The following is a 23,579-nucleotide window of genomic DNA, read 5'->3' as shown; positions in this document are numbered from 1 at the left end:
TAGATGTGATCAGTCACTAGAATTTTTTTTTTAAATTGGAGACCTGAATTGTTTTTACAGTGTGGCATATAAGTCCGCAACTGCTCTCCTTCGGAAGTACAATTCCGTAGCAGTTACCGAGCAAGCTTAGTATTTCCGAAAAGCCAAGCATATGGAGCTGGTTATGTGATATTATCTCCAAAATCATGCACTATGATAAAAAAAAAGTGATTTAGGTCATATTTTTTTGCAAGAAGCTGTGTGAATATAAATCTTTATTAATCCATAATCTGCCCCTGTAATTTTGTATGAAAGGGATTAAACGTGTGCTTGCTGTCTTACTGCCTCTAGTGTTCATTTATGTTGGAAACTGCAGCAATATGTATGTATTGGTATTTGGTACATATTTTGCGCAGAAATGTAGCCGGAAGAAAGTTTCTCCAATGAGTCTATGTCGCGTTGTCATTCAAAGTTGCCAGTTCTTGGCTAGAACAAACCAGAACTTGACTGTATTCCAAATGTCAAAAGTCTGGCTTTGCATGACTGTAGGCCAGAAATGTGATTTGCCCTAAATAGCCTGACAATTAATCTCATAATCACTTCAACCCCGAGAAGGAGGATCTTATATTGCCCTCTAACTTAAAGGGGAGGGTTTCCTCCAATAAATGAGAGGCCTTATCATGTCTTGCATTCGTTGTACCAGTGCGACAAAATCAAGGTAATTTCACAGCTATCAAAGTAAAGTGGAGCAAACATCAACTCCACAGAGCACAACTTTGACGGCTGTGTGAGTGAGCTGATTATTGAGATGATGAGATAATCACCACATCTAAAATAGAGAAAACACATCAGTATACAAATGATGGCAGATTAGATTCAAGTGGGGATGGGGGGAGGGGGTATCATTCAACTCGCGTACAGCACAGGAGCTAATGCTAGTGAAATTAGCATGTTTTTGTCCTTCATCAGCTCTGATTGTAGAGCTAATTACTTCCTTTGCAGGCGGCTAAAAGAGAGGCAGAACATACACGGGCATATTCAATCAGCCACATCGTATAAGTGCGAACCACAAGTGGATACATTGTGGTAACAATGTGATAACATTTCCTTAATGAAAGATTCGAACTCTTCGAAGTAACACCCTAGAGAAAGAGTCAATGAATTTTATATTTAAGCCCTAATACTTTGCATCTGAAGTGATATTGGGTTGATATTTCTTACTTAATTGCTTGCTTGTGCAGGGATGAATTTGTTCAAGGGTTTTAATTCAGTGCTAGCAAATGCTTTAGGCTAAAGTAAAGCTGCTAGCATATACTATTGACTCAGATGATTCTATCCTGATCTCAAAAATAAGTCTGATACAGGATAGTGGTAGTGCAGTTAGTAATATGATTATGAATGTTATACACAGCCTTCGAAGAGGTGTTTTGGGTCTGTTCCAACATACAGTCTACATATACACATTTTGAAGCAGAGTTTTAACTGAAATGGAACTTCATAAGTGAACAATTTGCGAGGGAAAAAATAGCATTCCTCATGCGAGGCACATGGAAGTATCGAATTGCAATAGATTGCAATAAAAAGCTATTGCAATAACGCATACAAAAGCATAGCACTTAAAAATATTGAGAAAAGTGTCTTTATACACCTTTTTTATATAACTGTTTCTCAATAATTAATGAAATATACACCGTTCTTTAAACCTAAACCACAATGCAACATTGCAATACATAATTCAAAATACGGGTAAACGCCTGAAAAAATCAATACAGAAAATTGCTTCATATTAACAGTAAATTTAGACAACTTTTCTTAGTGTAGGCATATTTATAATTTATAATAATTTATAAATAACATTTATGTCACAAAATCTATTATCCTGGATTTATTTTTTCCACTGAATTCTTTTATTGTGCATTGCATTCTGGGAATGCTTTCTCTGTAGAGAATACATGTGATTCTGCCTTCAAATTTTGTCAGTTCAAACCAGAAACACACATGACTGATGTTTAAAAATGCACCTTTTATGTTCTTATGGATGCTACAAGCATCAAATTGTTTGAGGCTAGCTAACTACTATATTGACATTTAGCTGATGCTTTTATCTAAAATACTTTATTCAAAGTACACTTATTATGGGTACAGTTTCCCAATGGTCCAGGGCACAGTTACTGTGTTCTGTGTCTGCACGAGCAGATTCATCAGTAAGGTAGACACCGCTGGGTCTCAGCTGAAGAAAGACACTCATATTTTAAATTCTTAAGCCCCAGTAATCTGTGTAAAGTTGTTTGACCTCTATGCTTAGCCAAGTCTTTCTGGAGTAACGCAAGAGTCTCTGCCTCTAGACTGAGCTGGGATTATGGTAATTACGGTTATTATTTTTTCAATGTAAAGATGATCTGACACATAGTATGGCCATCTTATCCCAGCTCTTGACAGCTAAATTAAAAACAGGCTATGCTGACGTGACCTTTGGGACTGATCCGGTCTCAACGGAGAGCCATCTCTCAGCATTGAGAGGCCTTCTAGCAAAAGTGTAAGTTGTTTGTTTTGAGGTGGTTAGGGAACGAGATCCACTCTATTGGGGGAGAGCCACTGTTGCCGCAAGGCTGCCGACGTACCTGTCCAGACAGGTATCCCTCTACCAATGAGAGAAGCGGTACGCTTCTCAGTGGGACAGTGGGAGGGAGTTTAGCCCCAAGAGTCTAAACACTGGGGAGGGATGGCTCTGTCTTTTGAAACCTCAAGGGACGCGTCTCTTATTATATGCTAACAACGCCTATGATGTTGTTTACTGCTGAGACCCACCACTTCACTCTGAGATGTTGCTTGCACTCGAGAAAGGTTTCCGGAATACATCAAGCACATATTAAATCTGAAATTAAAAATCAGTCATCCGTGACATTTGACACACCGACTCGGGTGCCAAAGGAATACCAACTCAGTGGCGGAAATCTCATGACCACTTAAACAGATATCCAGAGGGACTGTGAGTGTGTGTGGCTAGACGGATTCAAGATGGGGCTTACCGTGAGCTGGATCAGGTGGTCCAAACATCAGATTGTACCGCAGGATGTAGAAATTATTCCACACATACAGCTGGTTGTCTCTGGGGTTGTATTCCACAGCGGCGATGTACTGGTACTGGTTGGGGAAGTGGATGTCGACGTATTCGCCTCGGTTCAGCTTGGTGTTGTACATGTAGTCGATCAGGCTCTTGCTTACCTCGCTCTCGTTATCTTCATAGGTGGATCGGACGACGTACAGAACCCCGCAGATCATGAAAGCGTTGGAGGCTGATCGCTTGTCGTAGGTGGTCTCCCAGGTCGCCTCAAAGCGAAGGGTGTAGGGGTTGAGCTGACTGATCACCATCATACCGTTGTTCTGCTCGGTGGCGTAGATCACCCAAAGACCGTTTTCATCTACAGCCAAGTCGATGTCTGTCTTCCCGCCCCACTTGTAAGGTGAGGTGTCATGATAATTTGCGTTATTTATAATCGCCTCCCCACTTTTAATTCTGGTCCGAAGGTCAAATTTGACAATGTTACGAGTCCTTTCCTTGTTAAAAAACACTGCGCCATCATACACAACAAATCCTGTGCCGTCGACCCGATGGGGGAGTTTATATGTCGTGGTCTGTCGGGAGTTTTGAAAGTCGTCGAGCGAGTTGTACTCAATAAGCGTATCTGTTCTGTAAGGGGTCCAGGGCATGAAATAAACCTTGTCTCCTGCCTGGAGGGGGTCTTTGCACCACGACCCCGCTTGTTGCTCCGCCTCGTACAGAAACGACGGATCTCCAACCGCTTTCAGAGTTCCGGGACAAACAAAAACTAGTGATGGGAAGAACAGAGCAGAAAACAGTCAGACGTAAGCGAACACATATCACGCTAGTTGAAAGCAGAGGGCAAAGTGCCGTCTGACTCTACATCACTCTGATAACTGGATAGTCGGTGAAGGCAGAAACACACACACTAAGAAGTCTAACAGCTACCCACATTCACAAGCAGTAAAAGGTGCGAAGAATCTGCATCTGAAGGTTATTGAAGCTTAAACGGAAGCAAAAACAGTTTTTATGTGTTCGTAAGCAAACAGTTTCGGCTCACTGCTGCTCGGACATACTGAAGGGGAGTGATGGAGAAATCAAACCACAACCAAACACAAAGGAAAAAAAAAAGGAAGGAATACGACAAATCTGCCCTGCAAATAAAAGCAGACAACTAAATAAGGCTTGAGAAAGACGCAGAGAAGAGCAGCATACAGGCAGTATGTGTCCTGAGAAAAGTTTTTCCACAGTTTACATCTTTCCTATGGGCCTAATGTTGCAATCATTTTACAGCATTAAGAATTTCCTTTCTTCTTAACAAAGACATAATAATCATAAAGGGTAAAGTGAGAGGAGAGAGAGAGAGAGAGAGAGAGAGAGAGAGAGAGAGAGAGAGAGAGAGAGAGAGAGAGAGAGAGAGAGAGAGAGAGAGAGAGAGAGAGAGAGAGAGAGAGAGAGAGAGAGAGAGAGAGAGAGAGAGAGAGAGAGAGAGAGAGAGAGAGAGAGAGAGAGAGAGAGAGAGAGAGAGAGAGAGAGAAGGAGGGGAAAAGAGAAAGGAAAAGAGAGAAACAGTAGAGGCAGTGTAAGTCTAGAGTAAACCTGTTACCAGAGCATGCTGGGAGCGTGGATTGGGACTGGGGTTCGAACAGGCAATAAAAAGAGTGTGGGGGAAGCGAAGAAGAGGGGGAAATGAGGCATTTGTACCCTCGGCATTACTGCTAACATTTAACTTGTGCTTTATCATTTTCTTTTAAAGCTTCCCTCCGATTGCAGCTCGTGCACTGACCTTTACTACAATACAAGACCCTTTCTGCTACTGCCTGCTATCAGAACAGCAAGAGTGGGCACAGGAAGGTTTTACAACCACAAAAAAATATATATAAATGTATATATATATATATTAAAGAAAGAAAAACAAGGAGCTGATTGTGTCAGTGATTTACCTTTTTGCTCCACTTCTATTTTAAGCGTTGGAAGAGAGAATGAAAGGAGTGCAAGGGGGAAAAAGAGATTAAAATGAATTAACCATCATGTCCATGATCACATGCAGTTAACATGTCATGAGGTTACGGGCATTATGCACAGAGCTACAGCTGTCAGAGGAGGAAGAGAATGCAGTTAGACACCTTCAACATGAGAGAGAGGCAGGTTAAAGGGTGTTCTGTCACAGTACAAAAGGACAGCGTATGTGGCATTGAAGACGAATCAATCTGCTGTTGTCGAGGGAAAGCTGCAGGGAAATACATGGGCTGAATTCTAGATAGCGGCGTATAGATTTTCATAAGAAGTCAGGGACATCGACCAGGGAAATCTGAATTCCAGGTGGACAGATGGCAAGTTGCGCTCGAGGGAAATTCAAAACCAGAAAAAAATAAAGATGTTCCTCAACTTTACAGATCCTCTCCAAGCAAAGAGTTCTTGACAGCCTTTCAATGCTTTTTATGAACATTTGAAGAGACCGGTATGGCACTATGCTGTTTTGATTTCCAACACAAAGTTTGTCAAATATAGCCATACTTTAGGCCATATTTAAAATTTCCCTTCGGCCACATTAGCGTGGCAGCGGGTGATGGGTGGGCTGCTGCTTTTTAATAACTCCAAAAAAAAATTTCAGTTCCTTCATAGATATGACAGATTTAAATTCTGTCCACTTTACTTAAACATACCTGATTCTGTCTCAACTTCATTTAATTGTGTTCAATAAACCTATTATATTTAAAACTGAAATTTACTTAATTTGTGTTAAAACTACATTTGTGCTGACACAACTAACGGGGCAGTGGATCTGTAGTTCTCAGCATGCTTTGCAAGGGACTGCGTTATGAGAGTAAATTCAGGGATTGAAGTGTTATTTTATGCTTTTTAGTAGTGAAATGTTGTTAGTTAATGTTAGTGTTTAATGTTCAGTTATGTTGGACATTGAGGAGTTTCTGTAATTTTGTGGTTATTATTATATGCAGAAGAGTGGTGCCTGTGTTTAGGCTGTGGGCACTTCTACACAAATTCATTTGGATGGAATCCCTGCTCTCAATTAAATTTGAGCTCGTCCAATTAGTTATTTTTTGCATTTTATTTCTAAAAATATGATTGTTGTTATTTAAAAGCTTTAAAGGTAAACGAAATTGATAAATGTGTTCACCTTACATAATTCACTTTTATACATTTTTTTATTTAATTCTATAAACTATAATACTGATCTGCCAACATTGTCGCTATATGATAAATTAAAATAAGCTGATAACATCACTGTTTTCTCCAGAACGACTGTACAGCCAAATCTAATTTTGTTGCAATATTGTCCTGTTTGACACTGTGAAGCTGCTTTGACACAATCGCGATTGTAAAAGTGCTAAATAAATAAAGTTGATTGATTGATAAATTTAACATAACATTATTAAGTAAACTGCACATAAAAAGGCACTTTTCCTGATGAAATGCATCCAAATTTGAACCATTTCCTCTCACCCTCATGTCATTCTAAATACATAAGACTTTATTTTGTGGAACACATACTGAGAATGTTTAAAAAATATTATTTCATACAATATCACTCTTATTTATGCAATTAGGATGTGCATCAGCTTTGCGTGATACTTTAAAAGGGTCTGTCTTTACAAATCTATCAAATGACTGAATAAAGCACACATGAACCACTTTCACTATTTTTTATGGCGGTTCATTGTCGTATCAGAGTTTAAAAGCATTTTTACTTCATAATATTGAAAGGAGTGGACAGAATATTCTTCAAAGATGTACTTTTCATATGACAACTTTTCATATGGGTTTGGAAAAACATGAGCATGTGTAAACAAGGAATGTATTATCTGTAATTTACAAGTGCAATTTTTATTATTTGTAATTATACAATTTAAATGTTTGATTTTTCTGACTGTTTTCCTTAATAACAGTGCCGTGCAAGTTCCAAATTTCACAGACAACTTTTTTTTGGATAATAATTTTCTTAAACATAATTTTCTATAACAAATCTACTGCTAATTTAGATTTCTTTTATCTTTTTGGCTGAAAAGACAGTAATGCTTGTTTTAAATAATGTGTGTGTGTGTGTGTGTGTGTGTGTGTGTGTGTGTGTGTGTGTGTGTGTGTGTGTGTGTGTGTGTGTGTGTGTGTGTGTGTGTGTGTGTGTGTGTGTGTGTGTGTGTGCATGTGTGCGTGCGTTTGTGCGTGTGTGCGCATGTGTGTGTGTGTGTGTGTGTGTGGGGGGGGGGGGGCATGTTTTGTAACATATGAGGACACAAATGTGTATAACTGCATGGGTATGACATAGGTATTACAAGGAGAGGGTGAAATATGAGGAAATATGAGGACCATGTCCCCACTTTTCAAAATGCTTATAAATCATACAGGATCATTTTTTTTTTAGAAAGTAAAAATGCAGAATGTTTCCTGTGATGGGTAGGTTTAGGGGCAGGGGCAGTGTAAGGGGATAGAAAATACGTTTTGCACAGTATAAAAACCATTACTCCTATGGAATGTCACCATATGTCACAAAAACAAACGTGTGTGTGTGTGCGTGCATGCGTACGTGCACATTTAATTTCCGAACAGCTAATTTGCTAATCGAGAGATATAATTCTAGTAAGACCAATCAGGTCACGGTTTTGTGCGGGCCAATACACTGTCCTTCTGAATTTTTCCATAGCACCAGATAAAGACAGACAGAGAGACAGAATGCAGACAGACATACAAACATAATCCTGACAGTCTTCAAGAGTTTTATCTCATGAAGGCCATCCTCAGCAGCATGTTAAATAACCCAAACCGTGAACATTTCCGACAATCTAAAGCTACATTTCTCAGATTTCCTTCTTGTATTATTATAATCGATCTTCTAATGGTGTCCATTCTCTGGCCACAGTGTCCATGAGACACTGAGCGTGGTGTTCTTTTTATTGAAGTCACGATTTTGTACAGGAGCTCTATTTAGAATTTGAATGAAAACCTGTTCAGAACAAAGACCAAAGAATATATATAACAAAATATATTTTGAAGAAAATAAAATATATTTGATTGTAGGACCCTAAATTAGTGCTGGGGAAAAATGTATCATGATTAATATGTGTGTGATTAATATAAATGTGATTAATCAAAAAAAAAAAAAAAAAAAAAATATATATATATATATATATATATATATATATATATATATATATATATATATATATATATATATATATATATATATATATATATATATATATATATATATATATATATATATAATTTTATTTTGTTTATTTATTTTTTTGCAACGTATCTGTATGCAAAGAGTTGTATAGTAGGTTTGGTAGTATATTTGTGCTGCCTTTAATTTATGGTGATTTAATGAAGAAAAACTGTAATACAATTTATATTATAGCACTGATTAGAATCACCATTGATATAATACAAATTGTAAAGAAAACACTTCCATCCGGATGCATTACAGTTATAATATTTTTGGTTGGAAAATGTCCTTAATTGTCATGAAAATAATATCCTAATGGAAATTATATTTGTACATTTGATTCTAGGATGAATATAGATTATGGACATTTTTACATCAGATAATGCAGTTTGAATCCACACAGTAAGTTATAGGTTATGTTGATTATAGCTACAAAAAAAAAAAGGAAAATAAAGAAAGAAAAAAAACTTGATTATAGATAGATAGATAGATAGATAGATAGATAGATAGATAGATAGATAGATAGATAGATAGATAGATAGATAGATAGATAGATAGATAGATAGATAGATAGATAGATAGATAGATAGATAGATAGATAGATAGATAGATAGATAGATAGATAGATAGATAGATAGATAGATAGATAGATAGATAGATAGATAGATAAATAAATAAATAAATAAATAAATAAATAAATAAATAAATAAATAAATAAATAAATAAATAAAAACTAAGTTAGTACTTATAGTTCTGGGTTACTAATGAGGTAGGTTACAACTAATGTGGAGAAAACAAAACAGGAAGAAGAAAAAAAAAATTGCAACATCCATCTGTGAGGCAAATCATTTATAGTTTAGTCAGCCAATGCAATTTGGCTGGATCACAGAGTATGCAGTACACTTAATACTGGGACAAATCCTGTTCTCTGAGATAGCATCAGCAGAAGAATATCATAAACATTCCACTGTTGCATCCAAACAAGCCCAAATAAGAAAATAACTTCAAGTCAAAAACAGCTTTCAGCAGCCTGAGGGTGACATGAGGGCTCTGCCGTCCTAGGGAGTCAAACTGTGATTAGTAAATAAAACTGTTCCGGACCGCCTGGAAATGCCTAGAGGAGGTAATGTAAAAACATTAAGACATTAAGACAAAAACGCATTTTGTGAAGGTGCTTGTATCCGCAAAGAAAAGGTGAACAATCACAGATATTCCTGGAGAAAAGCTGAAAGACATGACACTTTATGAAACAACAGCTTTCAATTTTTTTATGTGAGATTTTGACTTCAATAACCCATACACGGACACAGACTGAACGAATAATAAGCACTAAAATCCAGCGGGCCTTTGTTATTTTGGGATCTTGGTGGGAAATGCGCAGCAGAGGACCCCGTCTGGTATGTGAAGTCTCTGGAAACATTCTCTGAGAAGACGAGACAATTCAATCAGAGAATAATATGACTATCTAATTGTTTAATGGAGCAAAACAATCCATACTCTTAATGTAATGGGAAATCTGAGAATAGAAGTGAGGCGTTTGTTTGGAGTTTGCTCATGTTAGATCCGTGTGCAGTCATTTGTCTTTTCTGACAGTCGTATAGTTGTGGTTTCTTACAAGCACAACACAATGATCAAGCACTAACGTAAAATATCTCTGCCTGTTTATTACTTGGCATAAAACTAGTGCGTGTCTTTGCTTGGCCAAATCAGTTTAAAGCAGAAGAAATCATGCTGCTCTGTCTCCAAGCGATTATACGACTGGACGTCAGAGAATGTTGCTTTGCTTTCATGTATTTCTGTGATGTTCTTGATAGAATACAGACAGCTAAAAAGTAACTTTTCAAAGGGAGAAAAGCACATTGAAACGGTTTACATTTAACTGCTTACATTTGACTTTTTGTCCAATTTAAACAAGGCAGTAAAAAGCATTTTGTACCAAGCCCTGTGCGCTACAATCACACCTAATCCACTGTACAAGGTACAAATCAAACACTAAAAACAGCATCCCAAGAAATCATGAATAACAATTTCTCACCTAAAGGAAATAGTAGTGCTTGCAAGGCAGCAAACGAATAGTGTTTTAGGTTTTAAGCTTAGATTTGGTGCAAATGAAATCCTGCATCAAAGACACTTTGCTGTTTTCATGACACAGTGTGCACTGTTATTTTCAAAGACACTGTCTGTAAAAGCAGCTATATATGGTTAAATAGCAAGGAGACAAAAAGACCAGTCGGAATGCATGTCTTTACATTAAATAAATGCAAGACGAATGATAAGAACATGCTGTGCAAAAATGCGATCAGTCATAAAATCACTGCATACAATTATGCAGCCTTGCAAACACTGATATTGAAAATACAGTGCCTATAAATGTTTTGCATATATAAATGCATACGAATAAATAGTATTATACATATTCGTACTTACAGTCAAACCAAAATGTATTCAGACACCTTCAAAATGTTATCACATTATACAGTTATAGTTTATAAAACTGTAATAAAATATTAAACTGTGTCCGAATAAATTCATCTTTATAATGTCAGATAACTTTGATGAGTAATGGATTACGATCAACCAATCAGCTGTCAGCTGTTAAATTTAAGGACAATGATATAATACCAATTTAGGTCAAGCAATTACCAAGCAATGCTTAATTTTGTTCAGTCTGTGGTGTAAAAGATCACATTAGCAATTAAAGAAAAAAAAAACACTTAAGCAAAACATAGTCAGGTCGAAAGTGTCTGAATCTTTTTTGGTTAATTTTTTAAAAATTACCGGTAGTCATTGTATGAAAAATATTTGGGTTTTATTTTTCTATCCTCACTCATATTAATTAACTATAGTGTCCTGAACCCATTAGGTGCGTGAATAATTTTGAGCTTGACTGCATATTATTATTATTATTATTATTATTATTATTATTATTATTATTATTATTATTATTATTATTATTATTATTATTATTAGTAGTAGTAGTAGTAGTAGTAGTATTAGTAGTAGTAGTAGTAGTAGTAGTAGTAGTAGTAATAATTGTACTACTAGTAGTAGTAGTACTTCCATGTCAAAGTGCCATTACATTTCTACAAATTGGTAAACACATATATTACCAATTTAATATAATACAGTTAATTTTAATGAATATTTGCTCATTCAAAATTGAGTAATTATTGCCTCAACAGACCACATACGCTTATTCCACCTGTTTTGAGACCACATGCCTTGCAGCCAAGATGTCATATGACTTCTTTTTTTACCAACAGTAGCTTTATATTTGGCACTCTCTCATAAAGCTGTGACTGAAGAAGCACCCAGGCAACAGTTGTTGTATGCACAGTCTCCAATCTCAGCCACTGGAGCTTGTAAATCATTGGTCTCTTGGTGGTCTCTCTCACCAGACTTGCACGGTCACTCAGTTTTTGAGGACGGTATAGATAGATTTACAGCTGTGCTATACTCTTTCCATTTCTTAATTGTTGATTTAACTGTACTCCAAGGGATATTCAATGACTTGGACTTTTTTTTGTATCCATCCCCTGCCTTGTGCTTTTCAATTACATTTCACTTTCACTGCTTGGAGTGTGAAATCTCTGCAATAATGACTCACCAGAAGTTGGGCCTTCTAGATAAAGCTGTATTCATACTACAATCAACTGAAACCACTTAACTACTCACAAGTGTTCTATTTAACACCGACTTCAAAAAAACAAATTGGCTATGCGAGTGATTATCTATGTGTGTCTTTTTAAAGAGGGGGATTTTGGTGTGTGTGTGTGTTTACTTTTGACAAGAAAAGGTCTCTGTCAGTCCCCAAATGCTGTAAAAGTGCCTACTGTACATGTTTTATAAGCACTGTATTATCAAGGATAAAAATCCTGGATGCTGGAGAAATACATTTAAAAGCCACAACCATAAAATAGCTTTAGTCTTACATACAGACAATATATATAAATATACACTTTTTTATTTATTTATTTATTTTTAAAACAGCTCATACTTACTGTAGGGAACACATTCATACTGGACTTCAAGGTACTTATACGTTCCTGGGCAGGGGTCAGGAAAAACATCTGGTCCAGTGATGACGATGCACTGCGTTCTGTTGTTACACCTGAATGGAGCAAGAGAAAGACAAAAAGAAATCAGATGCGTGAAACACAAAATAAAACAATTTGCACCAGAGTTTAAATAAATATTCTGGATTTTTCTCTACCAAAAGAATTTGTGGTCTCATGTTAATTACAAGAGAACATTTAAATTTCAAATAATTTCTGCATCATTTTGTTTATTTCTAATTGGGGTGCTTATATTACACCTTTTTCAACTAGAAACAAAACATATTTTGTATGCATTTTGGCCATTCACTTACACACAGGGTTCAAAGTGCAAGTTTTTGAAAATCACACTGTTCATCACTGGTCATCTTTGTGTAAACTAAAAAAACGTGAATTTGTGAAAACGGTTATGTCATGTGCATTTAGTCAATAGGCGCGTAGGGCCCTCTCATACACATGGCGCAATACGGCACGACGCAAGTGTTTGCTGGTTACAGCCCGACCTGAGTTATAATTTTTAGGTCCTGCACAAGCAACAACCTCACCCAGTTTCTGTTGAAGCCAATATGGAAGTAACTTAAGCTGCAATTCCCTGACTGGCCACTAGGGACAGGCTCCAGAAGGGAGCAGAATCTCATTGAGTCCCATGTTAAGATGCCCAAATTTACAGCAGAAAAAACATGTTTATAGTCTGGTACAAATTGTGGTTTTGGTCAATACAGCTAGTTTTGCCCTTCATGACAACTGTGAGTTTACTAACTCATTCGTTTACATTATATAAAGCCTTAAAGTTTTGCTTAATTAAGGTCATGGCCACTTTGATTGACAGGTAGATAGACATTTATCCACTGCCTGTTGGTCATGGATTCATCTCAGCAATGCCCACGTTCCGCCCCGTTGCCCATTTTCTATTATCTATTAGTGATAAGCTCGTGCCATCATGTCTATACTTTATGCTCTTCAGGGTCCTATGGGTGACGTCACGTACACTACGTCCATATTTTTTACAGTCTATGGTCCTGCGTCAATTTTCTTAAATACAAAATGCATTGAGCCTATTTATGGTCTGAAAACTAGGTGTGTTAAGGCACATTGTTGGAGCGTTGCTATTTTGAGACAGCTCAAATAGACTGCGCCATTAGCCAAATAAAACCTAAAATCAATGGGAAAGTGTTTTTTTCTTTTGTTTGTTTTTTTTGTTATTTAAAGAGCGTGTTAATATGCGGCTATAGACGGGTCCACAATGCACTTTGTGCAATAAAAGGATTCCTCTCTGGAGAAGCATTTAGTCTTTCAACTCGTATATTCCGCCATGTAAATAGCAATCCTCAATGGTGCCAGCACAACTGGCTTTTAACCTGCCAGCGTTTTTAAAAAAAAAATGTGCCAGCCACCACCAGGGTTTTGGACATGTTTCATAAAAATGGCCATTGAATATTTTGTTTTATGGTTATTTGAGTATGCAATATATCAAAAGAAAGAGCTGATCCTCTTCTTTAAAAAAAAAAGGAAATAAAAAAAAAATTGTTTTACTCTAGCTTCATGCATTGCTTTTTTATCAACACTTGAATAAGTTTCATAAAAAAAGTAACATTTTGAACAAAAACCTGAGAGAATCAAATTTTTTCTGAGACTGTATCCAGATCAGATTCAGAGCGATGCTCAAACACAGATGGAGTAGATCGAGTCCATCAAAACCACGTCCTGCAGCTCGTCCTGGGTCCACATTTCATTCAGTAACATTAGATCGTTTTGATTTATATGATGTTTAATGTTGATGATTACGTTATATTACAAATGCATTTGCTTACATATGATCACTTGTTTTACTGCTTCCTCACGTGTGTTTTGATCAGGAGATTCAGTACTCATTCAGAAGATGCGTAATAGCGTCCCTTAGTGTCTAACAGTGAAAATACGGAAATCCAGAAAATTCTGTGATTGGCGGGAAGTGTTTTCTCACAAATAATGGAAAATTCTGTGTTTGGCAGGAAAAGGGTGAAAGGGAATGGGAGATGAGACGTTACTATCAAAACATACCCATGCACCGACCATGTTTCCCATCGTTAAACTAGCAAAATTGGATTTGGACATGCTCTAAGTGCACTTGTGCTGTGTGCTTAAGACCATGCCCTCAGATTGTTAAAATATTTGTTTCTTTACAAAATATCATCACCAACTGCTGGCCTGGCATGCATAATACAGCATTTTTAGTAATTTTCACAGATCTGTGTGAACAAGTAGAACTAAATTATTTTCTGTGCTATACAAATGCTGTTAATAAAGCTTAACCCTGAACATTTCTATATCAGGCAGCTGTGAATACAATATCTGCTCTCGTGGATCGCATCAAGCCAAGAGCGACCCTGCTGACACAGCTGATGGACGGACGGATGGTGGCCCAGAGCAGGAACCAGATAAAAGACGGCAGGAATTAGCGGAGCGGATAGATGCCAAAGTGGCCCTTTTCAACCCAACGACAAAGATAAACAGCCTCATCTATGAGTGTTCATACCTGCCAGCACATGAGTTATACATCTGTATGAATCCCTCCTGAGGCCAGGCTGATTGTACCTATGATGGATTCATTTTCCCTATATGCCATTTCACTCAGAATGAACTAACCATCCCTCCACTGCCTGTTTAACAGGAAGTCATGCAGAAGGTGCTTTATGTGGGTTCTAGGAACTAAAATTAAGCACATCAATAAAAGATAAAGTGCAGAAATGATCTCATGGCTCACAGACACAGTGTACAGCGAGTTTGCTGGAAAACTAGCGACAGTATTGTCCATCAATCTGTGTCACGTTGTTCCTGAGGTCTGCATCTATGCTGTCCACTGGCTAAATCTGCTAACCAATTACAGTTTATTACGGTTCAGTTTAAAAACAAAATGGTTTTAAAGCCTTAAATGTCGTTTTTTTCCCCCAAAAATAACTCTAGTTCCCTATATCGAGGGAACTTCGCACTGCGTCGAAACAACGAATTTGGGGATGCTCCCTAAGCATCAACGCATCTGAAGTATGAATAAAACTATCCAATCCTGATTGGTGTTACGTCATGACGTACATGTGACGGCATACCCGGAAGCTATAAAGGGAAGGCTGGCGCATAGTAGCGTCAGTTATCGTTTTTCAGCATAACGCTTTGTCCACTATATATAAATATATATCATTATGGCGACCAAAAGAAGCGAGTTTAGACAATGTGTGCCTCCATGCCCCCGTTTCATGTCGGGTGCGGACACACATTCGTTGTGTGTGCTTTGTCTGGGCATTCAGCATTCCACAACGGCTCTCGAGGGAGCCACTTGTGAGCATTGTGAGAAGCTGATGCTTAAAGTGCTTCGCTCGTGGCTGGCCGTTTTCAGTGACGGCGGTCAGCCCCGTGAACCCTGTGGTTCTGGACCCACGACCGCCGAGGCTACTCGGCGTCGCAGATCATGGGGTTCACAGCTGGATTTGTCAGCGGAGATTGAGACTGCTGAGGCACTTTCTCAATCATCTGCTGACAGTTCAGATGATCTCCCTCCCCGTGTGGAAGCCCGCGCTGCGGCTTCTTCCCATAGGGGGGGCGGTCCGATGCTCGTTTTCTCTGGTTCTGAGGAACTAAACGAGTTCCACATTGAGGCGGGTGGTGACAATATTGTGTCGCCACTTCATCCACCCGTCAATGAGGAGCTGTTTGAGGTGCTGACCCGTGCAGTGGCCAAATTAAACATCGATTGGCCACAAGAAATGCAGGAGATCCAGCCACCATGTAGGCTGGATGATCACTTTCTTTCTCGCTGGGCTCCAGCACCTCGCCTGGGCTTACCGTTTTTTCCAGTCCTGCACAATGAGTTGTGCAGGTCCTGGAATAAACCATACTCCGCTCGTGTAACCATACTCCACTCCTAGATGAGGGAGAGGGTCCCTCTCCGGAGGATATTTTAGAGCTCCGGAAAGCTGCCGATTTGTCTCTCCGCATCACCAAGGAGACGGCCCGTGCCATCGGCCGCTCCATGGCTTCTATGGTGAGTGTGGCGAGGCATCTCTGGCTCAATCTGTCGAGGATGAAAGAGAAGGACAAAACCTTTCTCTTGGATTCCCAGATTTCGCCTTTGGGTCTGTTCGGCGACGCCATTAACACCGTCTTCGACAGATTTCAGGAGGCGAAAAAACAGTTGGCAGCTTTCCGACAATTCTTCCCTCAGCGTTCTAAGAGGAAGGCTGTCCCAAGTGGGCAGCCTCTGCCGTCAACCAGCTCCTCGCACCGGCAGGTACAAAAAGAGAGCGTCGCTTTTAGAGCCCCTCCTCCGGGTGCCTGGCAACAAAGGCAGCGCTTTCAACAGCAGTCTTCAAGGCCGAAGGGTGATCTGAGGAACGTCCTTCTCACTAAGGGGGCAACCGAGGTTGCATTCCGTGCGGTGCTCTTGGGAAAACGATGTGGTAATCCCGCCGTCAGTGACGCTTCGGGCCACATCGTTTTCCCATGGGCAAGTTGTCCCAATCATCTCGAAAAAGACCTGCGATGGGACAGCACTTGTCCCCACACACTGAAAAACGTTGCCAGCTGCTCCCTGCCGGGGTTCCGCATCAGGGAGCTGGGAACGAGGTTCTAATAACATGCGAGGTCGGCCTCGAGAGGCTGATTCCCTTAGTAGATTATCAATTATCCCCCGCGCGAGTCGAGACCACTCTGGCGAGAGTCTCAGGAATAAAGCTAGGCCAGAATATCACTGTGAAACACTTTCAGAGTGTGTTAGGGCACCTAGCAGCAGCGTCCAACGTTATTCCCTTCAGCCTGTTGCACATGAGGTCCCTCCAGTTTCGTATGATCAGAGTAACGCGCAAATGCCTTCGGGCTCTAGTCATATGGAAGAAAGTCTGGTTTCTGTCCCAGGGACAAGTGCTGGGAGCATCATGTTGCCGGAAGACCGTTTCAACAGATGCATCCCTCACTGGTTGGGGCGCGGTCATGGAAGGCCGCTTTGCGAGAGGTGCGTGGGAGGACCGTCATTCCTCCTGGCACATAAATTGTCTAGAGATGGCGGTCTACAAAGCTCTGAGGAGTTTTTTCCCGGATCTCCGCGGGCACCACATTCTGGTCAGCACGGACAATATGGCAGTCGTGGCGTATCTGAACTGTCAAGGGGGGTTGAGGTCGCGCCCTCTCTGCAGACTGGCGCATCTCATCCTGCTCTGGGCACAAGATAAATTGTTATCCCTCAGGGCAATTTACATCCCAGGAATACAAAATCAGGGGGCAGACATACTGTCAAGGCAGGGGCTGAGGCCCAGGGAATGGCGGCTCCACCCGGAGGTGGTGGAGTTGATATGCAAGAGGTTCGGCCCAGTGGAAGTGGATCTGTTCGCGTCTCGAGAGACGTCCCACTGTCCACTGTGGTTCTCCCTCATACATCCAGCCCTGCTGGGGTTGGACGCCATGGTACAGACGTGGCCAAGGCTGCATCTGTATGCATTTCCCCCTATCGCCCTGCTCCCCGGGGTCCTGGAGAGATTCCGGCAACAATTAGTCAGTCTTCTTCTGGTAGCTCCTTGTTGGCTGACTTGAGCATGGTTCTCGGATATCGTAGCTCTGCTTGTGGGTCTCCCAGGGCAGGTCTCTCTGAGGAGGGACCTTCTGTCTCAGGCGGGGGGCACAATATTCCACCACCGGCCAGAAATATGGAACCTTTGGGTCAGGTACGAAGAGGCTAGACTACCAGCAGATGTGATAGAGACCTTACTCAGCTCCAGGGCTCCGTCAACTAGGAGATTGTACAGCCTCAAGTGGAACGTGTTCGTCACTTGCTGTAGGGAACAAGAGGCTGGACTACCAGCAGATGTGATAGAGACCTTACTCAGCTCCAGGGCTCCGTCAACTAGGAGATTGTACAGCCTCAAGTGGAACATGTTCGTCACTTGGTATAGGGAACGTGAGGTGGACCCAGTTAACTGCCTGGTGGCTTCAGTGCTGGAGTTCCTCCAAAATTGTTTCTCTGCAGGGCTTACCCGGTCCACACTCAAGGTGTACGCGGCTGCCATTGGGGCTTTCCACACTCCTTTGGGTGATGGACCTTTGGGTAGGCACCAGTTGGTTATACATTTCCTCTGCGGGGCTAGGAGGATGAGGCCTGTAGCACGTACCAGGATTCCTACCTGGGATCTGGCAGTGGTCCTCGAAGGATTGGCTGAGGCCCCCTTTGAGCCACTGGAATCTATTGAACCTAAATATCTGACCCTTAAAGTGGCATTTCTTCTAGCTATTACATCTCTGAGGAGAGTGGGGGACCTTCAGGCCTTGGCAGTTACGCCGACTTGCCTGGAGTTTGCCCCCGGAGGAGTAAAGGCCATCCTGCACCCTAGGCCAGGTTATGTGCCTAAGATGCCCTCTAATGTGGTCAGGTCTTTAGTGTTACAGGCTTTCCATCATCCACCTCATGTGACAGCGGAAGAAGGGAGACTTTTCCTCTTGTGCCCCGTTAGGGCCCTGAGGATATATTTAGAGAGGTCAGCACAGTGGAGGAAGTCTGACCAATTGTTAGTGTGTTTTGGTTCGCCTAAGAAGGGGTTGCCTGCATCTACCCCTACTATTAGTAATTAGATAGTGCAGGCTATTGCCTTGGCATATCAGATGCACGCAGGGGCGTAGCACCAAATTTTGGGCCCTGGGTACAAACCATCTTGCTGGGCCCCCATACCATGTATGTGTATGTATAGAAAACTGACTTCTAAGGCCCCCCCCTGCCTCGGGCCCAGGTTACTCAGTACCCTTTATCCCCCCAGTCCCACGCCCCTGGATGCACGGTGGGGCTTCAGTCCTAATTGTGCCTGGTCTCCAGCTTCACAATAGGGCAGGCGTACCCTTGGTGTGGCCTAGTGGGTACTCGTTCCCCAAATTCGTTGTTTTGACGCAGTGCTCATTCCCTCGATATAGGGAACGTTTTGGGTTATGTATCTAACCCTTGTTCCCTGAGAGGGAATGAGCACTGCGTCTCGTTGCCACACCACGTATCACCTGAGAGCGTCATCGCGATAATTGACACTACTATGCGCCGGCCTCCCCATATAGCTTCTGGGTATGCCGTCAGATCTACGTCATGACGTAAGACCAATCAGGATTGGACTTCATTCATACTTCAGATGCTTTGATGCTTAGGGGGCATCCCCAAATTCGTCGTTTCGACGCAGTGCTCGTTCCCCCTCAGGGAACAAGGGTTAAATACATATCCCGAGACGTTCTTTATAAGTCATCAATGTACTCTGAGTACAAAGCAGCATATTAACATGATTTCTGAGGGATTGCATAGCAGACTGAAGACTGAAGTAATGCCTAATGAAAATTCAGTTTTGCCATCACAGGAATAAATTACATCACAACATCTAATAAAGCTGAAAACAACTTTATTAATATTTCACTACTGTTTTTACCGTTTTATCAAATCAGTGAACATAAAAGCTTATTTTAAAAAGATTAAATGACGTCCAGATTTAAATCATCTGAATGGTAGTGTAAATGCAACATCATTTTCTATTTTATTTATTTTTTGAATCCCCTAAAGAACCACAGCAAATCAAAAACAATGAAAACTAGTCCTCTGGGAGATAAACACTAATAAACCTTTATTAGGGGTGTTAGTTGGGCCATATCTACAGACCTGGATAGTATTGTAGATTTTAACATGAAAACCATATGCTGTGTCTCACAATTCCTGAGAATAATGTAGGATGATTGTTCTAACTTAGAGGAAAAGAATCTGGAAACAAAGGTCTTTGGCTTGGGAATAGAGAGCATGTTTTACTGTAAGCGCAGCACGGGGTGAATTAGCCTGCTGGCGTTTTTCTGACCTGGCCTTGGGGTAGCAACTCTTCTTGCAGTAATTTCTCTTTACCTCAGCACGCGACCGTGACAATTCATTTGTCTTATGTTGTATTTGCTAATAAACAAGTGGAGACTTTTTTTCCCCCTTTTTTTTCCATAAAAGCAATGAAGCACGTGGAACAGAGTGCTGCTCCGTCCACAGCTGTGAATTCCCACCGGTCATGTTTGAAGATGAGAATTTATACATAGACACGAGCTTTGCTGAAAAACACGTCCCTCATATGGGAGTTTCCTTATTAACGAGCACTCATATGTGGTAACAGATGAGAATATCAGCATGTTTACCCATATGAATGAATTATGGATCTAAAATTATAACACACGGCCAAAGCTAGAGCCATAATGTGGCGATTGGTTGTTTGGTTATTTGTAGTTGTATTATAGGGAGACTGTTCCCATTCATATTTCATTCAGTCACACTGTGTTGTTAATTTGCATAATGTGCCATGTGAATAAATTATGATCTCAAATTATTTTAAAAGAGGAACAAGATTAATACTAACTTTTGAAGTCAAAACAATGGCATAGCAAGCCTAATAAAGTTTTATTCTTGTTGAAAACTTGCATTGATACAATATAGATGGAAAAGTGGTTATTTAAAAATTTAAATAAAATGGGATCTGAGAGGAAAATCTTAAAAAAAACAATTTGGTACTATATTTCTAATGCGATTACTTTAAAGATACTATTTCAATGCCAGTTTAGTGGATGTATGAAGTCACTTCCAATCCAGGCCACATGGGTGTCCTCGCAGAGTAACCACAGGTGTGATTCCAACCCTATCTCAAAATTAAATCAAATACGCTAATATTTGAATAAAACCTTAATTGCTCCAAGGGGAATTTGTTTTACACTTAAGGGAGCCACATTAAACATTAGCACAAGAAACATTAACTTACAATAAAAGTAAGATAAAAACACACCATACATCCAACATCATTATGGACAACAACAACGCAAAATGTGGTAACATACAATCATCAGTCCAATAGCTAAAATGAATCAATAAGTTATTTAATAAATAATCAGTAGTCCACTTTTGAAATGTATATGTGCCTGTTTTCGATCTATTCAGTAACTGAATGCTTCTTGGCACAAATTATGTGATGGCCTGTTTAGTTTTTGTTAGGGGCATTCTAAATCTACGTCCAGAGGGTGGGGGGGGGGGACTCTGAGTAAAGTGATGGGTCGTCTAATATCCTCAGAGCCAAATTGAGGGTTTACTGATCTATGAGGTTAGAGATGCTTTTAACATCAGATCCAATAATTTTCCTGTTAGTTTTAGTAACTAACCATTTATTTGTATGAGGTGGCTAAATACTACGAATTCATATGACGTCGCTTGTATGAATTCGTAAGATTTGTCTAAACCACAGTGATGAGTAGGTTTAGGGCCAGAGCTTGAGGTTTAATCCCTATTTTTTCATCCAAACAAGATTTCATCCTGATTGAAAATTAATTCTGGGTTGGCTTGGTTTGAGGTAAGAAAGTCAGAACCAACGATTTTCAAACTATAATTCAGAAATATGTTATTTTAAAAGCAGCTGCGTCTTATTCGGTGAGTGAGCACATTAGTGAGTTAAACCAAAATTTACTCAGATACCTTCAACATTTTCTCACATTTTATTCTCTATAGTTTAGAGAATGGTAATAAAATATGACAAGAACTCAGAGTTAGAACTGTGTCGGAACAAATTTATCTTGATAATGTCAGATATAACTTTGGTAGAAAGTTATGTAATGGAGTACAATCAACCAATCAGCTATCAGCTGTTACATTTAAGTAGGCCTGTTTATAAGGTATAATTCACCCAAACACAAATTAACAAATGGAGGATAGCATAAATGTAAACTCTGTCATCATGTACTTATTCACAATTGTGTCCTTTTTTATTTAACTTCCAAACACAAATGAAGATATTATTTATGAAACCTGAGGGATTTATGTCCCTCCGTTTGTAAAGTTCATTCCTCTCAAATTTAAAAGATGCAAAGAATGTCATAAAGGCATGTAAAAAAATAACTAATCAAGAGTCAAATCCAAATTGGCTTTATGTGATGAATATATTTAACACGACGCATATAGTGTAGTAAACAAGGACATTGAAATGATAGCGTTACACACAAAAACAACATGGAGTAAATGCAGAATTAAAATTCTTGGATGAACTAAACGTTTACAGTTTGATAGCCATCATTCTGCCGAGCTTTCTTGCGATTAGAATTGTGGCGGATTGCATTGATCATCTGAAGTGCGTGCGCTGCCGGTGCACTCCTCAGTGAGAGCCCAAGCATTATTTAAAACAACACCCCACAAAATCAAAGCCCAAACACCTTTTAAAGCAACAGTCCTTAGTGAAAGTGCAAACATCATTTAAATTACCAGATCAAATTTAGTTTTAGTAGTATGATTATTCAAAGCATTTCAGATGGATCATTCTTACATACTGCATAAATAGCGGTGGAGGTAGGGCATAGCAGGCATGGGGAGAGATGCTCCTGCATTGAAAGCGTATACATAATGTTGAATATAATGTATAGTAATGCAATGGGGGATTATTTGTGGGTCCTGATAATAAAACACAAATAATTATATATAATAATAAAAAAGCACAAAAAAAAAAAAACTCTTTATTTTGGCTTAGAATATTGAGATACATATCGAACCATGACACGAATGTATCGTTACACCCATAATATATATATATATATATATATATATATATATATATATATATATATCAGAGTTTCCGCTAGAAAAAAATGGTGCCGGTCAAAGTGACCGGCAGAGGTTTCGTTTTCCGGACATTTTGATGATATGCCGGTCAAAAATTCCTGAAAGCAGTTTGTGTAACTTAAAAAAAAACACATAATCAGGCCGTATATGCAACATGTTTATTAGCCTAACTTTCAAATAGACGAAAAAAAAAACATGAACGTCCGATTGGCGTCAATCAACCAATTTTTTTAACTCATAGGCGTAATTTGCGGGTGGGACAGGTGGGACATGTCCCCACCACTTTTTTATCTTGCTTCACGGATTAACCTAACTAATTCAAACAAAACATCTCTGGTTAACTAGAAGGGTATAATTTCATTCGTTTGTTAATAAGAGGCGATCGCTCGTTGCCGCTGTTATCAGTGCTGCAGATTTCTCTCGCGGCTCATGTAGTCTTCAGACGAGCGCTTTAATCTAACGCTTAACGCCGTTGCAGAGACTTTCTATTTGCTCCGGTCAGATCGCGAAACAAAATGCACAAAAACTGTCCCTGCTCTTGATGTACAGCCACTGATGATATTCGGTTTTGATGAGAGAAAAAATAGACCACGAGGGCAGATTAGAAACGAGAACTTCTGACAAGTTTAACAGACTAGACCAGGGATTAAGCAGTGTGCAAATCTATTTGCCTTTATTCACGTGAAAAATCTTGGCACAACACTATTGTGTTTA

The 23,579-nt window shown here is 39.7% G+C and overlaps 1 protein-coding gene across 37 annotated transcripts in view; it reads right to left on the bottom strand.

Annotated features, from left to right (window-relative positions):
• Positions 1-23,579, bottom strand: part of adgrl2a (adhesion G protein-coupled receptor L2a) — a 136,183-nt gene that overhangs the window by 41,430 nt on the left and 71,174 nt on the right. For 29 of the 37 annotated variants that reach the window (XR_010900836.1, XR_010900837.1, XM_067432208.1 and 26 more), the window contains exons 4-6: positions 12,209-12,318; positions 4,966-4,980; positions 3,009-3,809 (exon numbers count right to left, since the gene is read on the bottom strand). Coding sequence is in view for 35 of the 37 variants with exons in the window: in XM_067432208.1 (XP_067288309.1) it covers positions 3,009-3,809; positions 4,966-4,980; positions 12,209-12,318 (926 nt within the window). In the remaining 2 variants the exon portion in view is untranslated. The remainder of the gene's footprint in view (positions 1-3,008; positions 3,810-4,965; positions 4,981-12,208; positions 12,319-23,579) is intronic. The other 8 variants (XM_067432198.1, XM_067432200.1, XM_067432182.1 and 5 more) reach the window with 1 other exon arrangement.

This window comes from Pseudorasbora parva, chromosome 22, assembly GCF_024679245.1.
Source record: "Pseudorasbora parva isolate DD20220531a chromosome 22, ASM2467924v1, whole genome shotgun sequence".
NCBI lineage: Eukaryota > Metazoa > Chordata > Actinopteri > Cypriniformes > Gobionidae > Pseudorasbora > Pseudorasbora parva.
Note: the sequence above shows the minus strand (reverse complement) of the source record. Positions and strands in the feature narration are given on the sequence as shown.